The sequence below is a fragment of the Aegilops tauschii genome, chromosome 7 (genome assembly GCF_002575655.3).
Source record: "Aegilops tauschii subsp. strangulata cultivar AL8/78 chromosome 7, Aet v6.0, whole genome shotgun sequence".
Lineage (NCBI taxonomy): Eukaryota > Viridiplantae > Streptophyta > Magnoliopsida > Poales > Poaceae > Aegilops > Aegilops tauschii.
This window is the reverse complement of record NC_053041.3, coordinates 105,443,487-105,453,116: the sequence shown is the minus strand read 5'-3', so window position 1 is coordinate 105,453,116 and position 9,630 is coordinate 105,443,487. Positions and strand designations below refer to the sequence as shown.

Genomic DNA, 9,630 nt, shown 5'->3' with positions numbered 1-9,630 from the left:
AGAATTAGTGCCCTACCCAGTGAAATTCTTCTCCACGTCCTAGAACGCCTTGATCTCCGCACGGCGATTCGAGCCGGCACTGTCGCAACACGGTGGAGGCATCTTCCTCATCAACTATCTCATCTGCTCATCAGTACCACGGACGTCTGTAAGCCCGGTTACACGACAGATGAGATAATGAAGGCATACACGGACGCGACGAGGAGGCTGCTGTCTCCTCCGGCTTGCAAGTGCACTCGAACCATCAAAACATTGATGCTCGGGTGCTACATTATGGACCCTTACTTGTCCACAATTGGCCATACAGTTCAGGATGTCGTGAAGAGCCGCGAACCTGAATACCTCGAGTTCGCAATGTGCCCAGATGTTGCTTCTCCAAGTGATGCCCAATTAGCCTTGTATGGACAGCGGTTTATGTCATTCTTTGGTGCATACCCTGGCGCCTTCAAATGGCTCACCGGACTAATCCTTCAGAACCTCGCGTTTCAAGGCTCAGATGTCGCCAATCTTGTTAGCACTTGCAGTAAACTTAAGATTCTTCGCTTGAGATTCTGCGTAATGTCCCAGGAATCTGTCCTTGAATTAGACGCCCCAAGCTCGGACCTCAGATCACTTGAACTTAGATTCTTTAGATGCTTACACGTTGAGCTAACCTGTCTTCCTAAACTGAGGGTACTGATGTATGATGCTTGGTCTTGTGAAAACCCCCCAATGTCTTTTGGCTATGTTCCTCAGCTTCAACAACTCGCTTTTGGTTGTCCTGCCCAGTATTGGCAGAAGCCATTCGCACTGAGCCAATGTTTATCTAGTGACACAAACCTGGGGAATCTGGTTTTTAATTTTTACAATCAAAGGGTAAGTTTCTACTACAATCCCCTCTACATCTAGTTATTATTCAAAAATAAATAAAAATGTGTTTCTTACTTCATGTTATAATATTCTCCATATTTATGTTCTTTTAACTGCAGATCCGGGTTGAGCCTGAAGGTCCACAACGGCTGACTCCTATATTCAGCAAACTGACAGATGCGCACCTTGGCGGTATATCTACTGAATGTGATTTGAATTGGACTATGTTTATACTTGAAGGCGCGCCTTCACTGCAGAATTTCCATGTAAGCCTGTCACCTCGGTTCTTCCAATCCACACTTTGGCCATACATACATGCTTCCACTTTCCAGATATGTAGCATTAAAATATAGGGTACCAGCATGCATGTGTAATATTAACCACTTATTACTATATTCTGCCAAATATAGTACATACAGTGATACAGGGCTCTCTGGGATGTATAGGGATGATGGTGCAATCCTAGAATACATGGCAGAGAAGTTGTTCTTATCAAGGTTGTTTATGTACTTCATAGGAAATGTGCGTAAAGACTATGGATGTTCTATTTTGTCTAACCTCATGTTAGATTCCCCCAAAATTCCTATGGAGTTTGTCTTAGTTTACTATGTTATTATAGGAATCCTAGAAATTCATTGCTTTGTTCCAAACGCTATATAGGTAATTTCATTTCTTCAGATACCTCCAAGAACTCTGATTCCAGAAAGGTTCTAAAGTTTTTAGTAAGCACACATTTACATTTATGTCTTAACTCATGCTGCTGCCATTGCGCTTCATTTTGAGTGCTGATGATGCTGAGGATGCCAATTTCTAATCTAATTTTAAAAAATTGGTTCATGAAGTTATATCGCCATTCATGTGAACTCAATAAGTCCGAGGACGATGCCGAGAAGACCAACTTGGTGTGGCAAGCATCCAATTTCAAGCACTTGAAATTGAAATTGTTTGTGATGAAAGGGTTCGAGGAGGAATACAAGGTGATGAGTTATATACGGCTCGTCATGGAACGAGCCGTGTGCTTAAAGAGAATTGAGTTGCCTGCTAAAATCCAATGCAATAAGTGCACTGCCATATCTCCAAGATTTCCGGTGGATGAAGCCAGCAAGCACCGCATCAGGGAGCAACTCAGACATGGATTGTCCTCATCCGCAGACATAATAATCGGATGATGGTACAGTCAATGAGTAATCCGCGAGGATAATGTTTGGATGATGACGGGCTTAGTCTGGTCGGTTGTGCCTATATATTGGATGATGTGTTAGACTTGCTGCTATACATTGCGCATTAGGCGCAGACAGTTATAACCTCTTTTTTTTTAATTATTGATAGCAAGGAAATGGTCAATGTGGTTCTTGATTCGTGTGTACTTTAAACTATATTCTTCAATTTAAGTGAATTATATGCAGTGCGCACTTGCTTTGATTGCCGGAGGCCAATGAAAGCGGACGTTCTGGGCGCAGCGGCATCTGGACGCAAATATCCAGCCGCACGTTCTGGCGAGGTGATCCGCGCACTAATTGTCTGTCAAAATGGCAAAAGGCAGCATACATCATTGCATACGGGCGAATACTGTGTCCAGGTTGGCTAAGTGGGCTCGACCTGGGGTGCACATCTGACAAAAAGGGCCATGCATGCAGGGCCGTACTTTTCCTTTCACCGTGCGGGACCGACTCTGAATTGACTAAAGTGTCTGGACAACGAAGTCTAGCTTGCGTGTGCGGCATCGTCGTCCTCCGTCCGCACTAATTATTTGCGTTGGGGCCGCTCGAGGTCCGTCTGGATGTAGTCATGGCGATTCCGGGAGCAACGACGCCGGCGTTGGGCGCAGGGTGAGCAAAACTCTGCCCTCTTCTTCTCTGCCTGCTGTCGGCGGATGGGCTGTGATGTCCCTGTTTTCCATATTCTCTCGTCCTTACCAGCTGGCTGCGTGCCGAAACTGCAGATCAGCCGGAGCGGCACACCCTCCGGTGGTGCGCGAGGTTGCAGAAGCGTTGCAAAAGTACCCGTGCCCCTGCAGTATATATCCTGGTTAAATTTCATTGACAATAAGCCTTGATTTGCTAGTAATAAGAACCAGCGCACTTGCATGAGTAAGTTCTTTTGGTCAATGTTATTCTGGTCGCTGATTCTCTGTCGGGATGGTGACATTTTTTAATGTTCAGACAATGCAAAAGGAAAGCTATACTTAGTATAACCAAACTTTAGAAGTTTGGTGAATTTGTGCAGCACTTCCCTAGTCCTCGTCCGGGCGCACCTCGTGCACAAGATCAATGGCAGCGGTGGCGGGGGTGTCTGGAGATGATGAGCAGAAGATGAGCTCTGGAACATCGCGGCACGGCAGCGTCGGTTGATCAGGACAGCGCGAGATGCTTGTGCGTGTTTGTGCAAAACGATCGGTACTGTCCACCTGGTGCATGGGCCTTAAATACATGCAGCTGAGTAAAGTGTTTACGTTATACAGTGCTCGGTGCAAAGGTAGTATTCCGTCCTCTCGCCTGCACATGTACGGTATTTTGCAGTGGTGCGTCTGTCAGTGCATGGAACATCGAATACAACAAATACGAAACATATCCCTCGCCGATGGCCTCTATACTCCAAGTAGCACTTCCGGCTGGTACTAATCACGACGTGCAGCCAGCCGTGGATGCGCTGCGTGCAGCGGTGCACTTCTCGGAGGCCAATGGCTTATATCATTCAGATGCAAGGCATTTCCAAAATGTGTCTGGTATAATAGCGTGTCCGGACTCGATCCATCTCCTTGTCGATGGAGCTCCATTGACAGGCTTGGGCCGTTACAGGCACCCCCCGCATCTAATGGTGGCACTCTAGCACTTCATCAAAGCCCCAAGCCCCCTTCCTGATGGGGAATTTGATTTTTAAGCCAGGTTATTTAGTTTGATATTTTTTTCCCATCATACATTTGAACTTGGATCTTTCGCCCTTTTGCAATTAATATGTGACTTCTTTTCCTTTCCCTATGAGCATAAATAAATGGTAAAAATGGATTCACCAGTTTTTTGAGTGGTGCGGGTTGGAAGATCAAAAATGGTTTCCAGAGGAATAGAAGGAGTTTAGAAGGCTCCGTGTTGTTCTGAAAATGTTTGAATTCGCCATTTGACAGAAAAATAGCCCGAGCTGAAAGTCCAAATCCTTTAATTGAATATATACTGTTTGACTCTATATCATGTTTTTTGCTAGTTCGGCTGGACAGAGGAAGTGAAGCAGCCGATCTTTGTCTCAGCCTGTGAGTTATGGATCCATCTCCAGGCCACAATGTTTTTTTTTTGAAACCGAGGCAAAAGATTTGCCTCATATATTAATTAAGGGAGAATAGAGTTTGAAATACACGTCGTAACTGAAAACAAACAAAAGAGTGTTACTCTACCGGTATGATGTTGCCCAATTTCTTCGCCCCGGCGGTTACCCAAAGGATAGCTTCACTCTTGATGTTGTTGAGCAAAATCGTTGGAGGCATACTCTTTTGTCGAAAGACCCGGGCGTTCCGTTCGTTCCAAATGGTCCATCCCAATAGCATGGTGAGGGAGGCCATGGCTTTCCGGTTGGGGGTGCTCTTGCTTGATCTATTTACCCACCATTCCTTTAAAGAGTCCTCGAGGTGCCAAGTAGGTGTGTCAAGTTCTTCTAAATGTACCCACTCATTGACCAAATTCCATAGGCGAAGGGTGAATCGACATTTGACAAAAAGGTGTAGCCCAGATTCTTGTTCTCTTTTGCATAGCGGGCAGAGTTGACAGTTTGGCCATCTACGACGGGCCAACCTATCGGCAGTCCAAATTCGATCTTGTATGGCCAGCCAAGCAAAGAATTTCACCTTGGGTGGTGCCCAAACCTTCCAGACCGTGTGATCCATAGGAGAGTGGACCATTCCAAGAAATTGCGCGGAGTAAGCCGTCACCGTGGAGTATTGACCATCATTGGCATGCTTCCAAGTAATCTCATCCTCCGCGTGCTCCTCAAGTGAGAATTCCGAGATCAGAAGCCAAAGTTCAACAAATTGACGAATGTGTGTCATAGAGAAGTTGGCGGTCATCTTGATTTTGTTGATCCAGGCTCCCTCAATGAGACCAGGCCACAATGTGAGTTTCTGGCAAAATCCTTCACCTTATGCATCTTTCCTACTGCGCTTAACCATTTCTTGGACAACCTCAGGATATACTTTTTAGATGTGTTCGAAAGTGATTGGTTGGTTATAAACTTTTCTTGCCAAGCTCATCAAGAGTTGCCAATTTTTGGCACCTTTTGATTTTTGCCAAATGTTGGCATCAAAGACAAACCAATCAGCCATGAAAATGATAACAGAATCGAAGCTCCACCACTAGCTACCACATGCCTCCAACTCCAAAATCTGGAGAGACGATCTGAAAATTCCTCACATGTTTAACCAACGTAAACTGTACAATGCTTTTGGTCTGGACGACCAGCAATTCTCCACTCTACTGTGGAAGTGTATGTGTTTAAACTACATTTAGGGCGGCACCATGGACCAGTGCTGCCCCAGTTTACAGTAGCAACCCGTCGTAGTCTCAAGATCCTTCCAGTTCTATCGACTGTGCTTCGGCCCCAGCTGTACCAGCTTCCTCGGTATCTTCGTCGAACTTTGGCGAGCTAGACGATGCGCTGCCTGAAGGTGAACCTGATTCTGAATTAGCGTCAGAACGTTCAGCAGTGGCTGCGTCAGCTTCTGAACCTGGGGGGTCTGCCAACTGCGCACCAGAATTGGCAGTGCTATTGGTTGTACTCCCTTCTGATTCCTCCCCTGCAGAAGCGTCAGCAGTGGCTGCGTCAGCTTCTGAACCTGGGGGGTCTGCCAACTGCGCATCAGAATTGGCTGTGCTGTTGGTTGTACTCCCTTCTGATTCCTCCCCTGCAGAAGCGTTCTCAGCGAGTTCATCTTCTTGAGAGGTTGGGCCTACAGATTCAGCTTCTTGCGAGGATGACGTATCAGCAATAGCATCGTTGTCGCCCTCAAACTTTGGTGCATCCACGGAGAGTTCACGATCTGGAGTGGTTGGACCTACGGATTCAGCTTCTGGTGCAGAAGAATTGATATTTTCTGGTTCCGTCTGAGAAGTCTGGACAGATCTGCTATCTGGAATGTTATGTTCAGGTGTGCCATTGCTGATTTCTGTTTCCTGCATGGATATCACATCAAAGCCATCATGCACGTTGTTCAAACCGTTCTGTTCTGATGCAGCATCCGTGATGTGATTGCTTTCGCTTTCGCCTGATGGCTCAGAAGTGTAAATCGACGTGGTCGCATCAATCTCCGAAAATATAACCTATCATTATCAGACAGAAATACCCCTTTAATATGTATAGAGGTAAAGTGCACAGCTGAATAAAGCTATAAAATGTAAGGATTATCTGGTTACCTCAACTCTGAAGTCTACGGGAAACCGGTGTTTCGTGTCCCACAGAATGTCAATCTGGTCCCTATCAAGTAACAGAAGATTGTCTTCAACAAAAGCCGTGCTAAACATAACTCTGAATACCATCACTTCATGTTTAAAGTCCTCATCCACGCTGACGCACTCCATGACAACATCTCCTCGAACAGGACATCGGATATTAATCTTGATTATCTCACTGTCTTCCTGAAATTATAAACAAAAACAGTATCATGTTTTCGTTCAGCAATTTAAGCTTAAGGATATCTTGCCAGTAGCAATTTACAAGTGAAAAATAAACTACCTATATGAAACGATGCAATATTATGCGCTTTCAAGTTTGAACTTACTCAGAACCATTATAGAAAACAAATTGAGCTATATGTATAAACCAATAATTTCTCCAGATGACCAAGGAAATCTTAAGTATTTCAAGAAGGGAAAACTCTACATATGTGTTAACCAATACTCTCTTCATTCTTCAACCTATCAACTTCAACCATTCGACTGTCCAAACCAGATAAATTCGATAATATGGTGGTATTCAAATAAGCTGACTTATGCTGATGTGGCATAATCGCCAGCATCACGGCTGGGTAAGAACTAGAAAAGGTATAAATTACACTTAACCAACAGTTGGTGCAACAAGAATTGTTTTAGCCTTTTTGGTCAGGGGTGTGATTCGAGTGTTTTGAAGTTTATGAGGTCAACGCAGAAACTATAGATGACTTAAAAGACTTCAAGGGTCTAATATTTATGATTTCCCCTTTTGAGAACGGGTCAGTAATGAACTAATGATGTTCAACTTATAACCCTACATTATAGACAAAAACCACAGCCCTACTGTGACAGATCACTGAGTAATTCATGATAACAAAACAAAATTATACCTGCGTGTAAAGCTGGACAAAATCATCTGTCTTCGGAGTTGAAAAGAGAACTTTGGCACTACTGTCATGAGGAGCCAAGGGGTCTGGGCCGTAAATTCGAAATATTGGCCTACATCCCCCTTCACCATCAAAATTCGGTACCGTCCTGATGATTGCACAGTTCAAGTTCAGCGTCCTGTCAGCAGGAGGCCACAATTCTGGTGATTTGTGCCGTCTTGACACATACTTCAAGTATCTCAAATGAGAAGGTGCTGGGTCCAGTGGTGAGTAGAGCTCAACCAGCCCAGGTGGTGCATATTTGTGGATCATCTCCAACGCCTTCCTCTCATCTTTGCACCTTCGGAGGTAAACCAGTAGGGCTGCCAATGCGAAAGCAAGGACCGGCCACCCACCGTATTCTGAATGTATAAGCAGGTAGTTGTCCTGGCTTAATGAGAGCCAGCTTTCACTAGACCTAAGAAAATGGTGAATCATCTCCAAGGTGAGCAAAGGACACCCCTCATAGTTACGTGGATAACCCATCGCACTCATATTATAGCCTGAGAAAATGCGGGCAGTTTGGTTGTTCTTCTTTCCTCCCTCAAAGTTGAATACCATTAATGAATCAATGGAGTAGCGCGCAAGTAGCTGTTTTAAGATGCCTCCAATGTATGGCTTCAATTCGTCTTCCTCAAGCATATCCGTGGAGAAGCAGTGGTCAAATACTGGAAAATAAAGAAGTAGTCAAAAGTTAGCATCTAAAAGGTGACAATGAGAGCAATCTCAGTTCTGCTATTAATAAGTGAGATCACCGCAAACATACAAAGCCTGTCCAGTGGTAGCAGGTGAGCGTTTCCATATACAAAAGTAATGTGAACAAAGCATGTACCCACTTTGAAACATTTAACTTAAACAATAAAACACCCATGCACACTGAGAGAAAAAATGGTAGTTGGTAACCTGGTATGCATATGCTACGCAAGTGGATATCTGATAGAAACAAAATGGTATACTAGTTTCAGACAGTCAGATTAATCAGAAAGCAAGAAGCCTTGTTGAGTTGTAAGCCAACATACTCGACCAACTGCTAGTTTTTCTGTAAAAAATAACCTAATGAAGTAATGAGAAACACAAATAATTCCAAAGATGTACATAAGTTCATTTCCCAGTAAAAAGGAAAAAACAAATGCCTACAAAGTTTTTTTTTATATCAGGCACAGAACTTCAAGCTTTAAAGCATATCAGGCTTTGAAATGAGACCTGATTTCAGCCATTGATGAATAACTCATAAATCGGAAGGAGCATCCCATGCTCTGGAGCATAGGAATTCTATTTGTGCCCGAAGAACCTAAAGCCCTCGAGCCAACTTGTGCTAAAACTTGTTGAAATGTCACCTAATGGGACCGAATCGCGCTGAATGAACACGCAACGCTGGAGAAAATAATGACAGCCTGATAAGGGATAACCAACTAATCCTTCGTATTCTAAAGTGTTCCTGTTATGGTCAAAAATGCAAATGTTGAGCGACAGCTAATCAATGGGCTCCCTGCGCAGCCTCTGCCGGGTCAAGACAAGAAGGCAATGTCACCACGGTAGCACAAGGTCTTTGACACAGTCATGTCATCTGATAAAATTTTATATTAAACAATAACCAACATACTGTCCATACGAATTTTCTCACAGGTTTAATAGCTGCAAAAGGCAAATAATAATACCGAAAGAAGAACAAGAACGGAACAGGTCGTACTACTAATCCCAAAGTCGCAGACTAAAACCTTGGGAGTTCGAGCTGAAGAACCGCCACACACGCAACATGAGCAAAGATTTTCCACGTGCGACGCGTTCGTTGCACGAGCAGGCTTCGCCCAGACGGACCCAGTAAAGATAGATAGCGTGATAACCAGGCGCCGAGACGAGAAAATGGGGGATTGGGCGAGGAGACACGCACCCAGAATGTTGCTGGAGATCTCGACGAGCCCGGCCGGCGGCCGCCGGTTGAAGAGCCGCCGGAAATACAGCGACATCGGCGGCGCGGCGGCGCCTCGAGGGCAGATGGGCCGCCCGGGGCGCGGAATTCAAAAATGCTACGGGCAGCAGGGCCGCCCAATCACCCGGCGGGCGGGGGTCGGGCCGGGCGTGCGGCCAGGGGTGAGGGGGCGGAGTGGGGTGGGGTGGAGGAGACGACGTGGGGAGGAGTAGCTCGGCTCGGGGGGCTCGGCGGCGGCTATATGGGAATGGATTTGGGGGTTGGGGGGAGACGAGACGAGGCGAGGCAACTGGGTCTGGGTCTGGGTCTGGGTCTTTTCCTTCCGCCGATTTGTTTTCCTTTCCTTTCCTCGGAGGAGAGAAGCAAAGAAAAAAAAATTAAAAGAAATTGGTTTGGTTTGTTTAACAGGTCGTCGCGGGCGCGGGCGCGTGCTCGTGCTGGCTCATTCGTTCGACTCGTCGTCACTCGTGAGCTTTGCGGGGAAGAGAAGATTTCCGAGCGGGGCGGGGCCCACCCG

General features: G+C 45.6%; 1 protein-coding gene and 1 long non-coding RNA gene across 3 annotated transcripts; one reads left to right on the top strand and one right to left on the bottom strand.

Annotated features, from left to right (window-relative positions):
* Positions 1-2,381: 2,381 nt before the first annotated feature.
* Positions 2,382-3,305, top strand: LOC120968508 (uncharacterized). The gene is made up of 2 exons (XR_005763034.2): positions 2,382-2,678; positions 2,792-3,305. It is a non-coding gene; the product is annotated as an uncharacterized lncRNA (long non-coding RNA).
* A 1,865-nt stretch (positions 3,306-5,170) lies between these two features.
* On the bottom strand, positions 5,171-9,395 carry LOC109749394 (formin-like protein 6). Of its 2 annotated transcripts, XM_040396856.3 has the most exons (5): positions 9,075-9,387; positions 7,148-7,851; positions 6,243-6,464; positions 5,497-6,149; positions 5,171-5,465 (listed from the first exon to the last, which is right to left on the bottom strand). In XM_040396856.3, exons 1-5 carry the CDS (start codon positions 9,148-9,150, stop codon positions 5,411-5,413), a joined length of 1,710 nt encoding a protein of 569 aa, XP_040252790.1. In that variant the 5' UTR covers positions 9,151-9,387; the 3' UTR covers positions 5,171-5,410. The 2 variants fall into 2 exon arrangements, with proteins under 2 accessions (XP_040252790.1, XP_020163944.1); XM_020308355.4 differs by having other exon boundaries at positions 5,171-6,149; positions 9,075-9,395.
* Between the last annotated feature and the right edge of the window lie 235 nt (positions 9,396-9,630).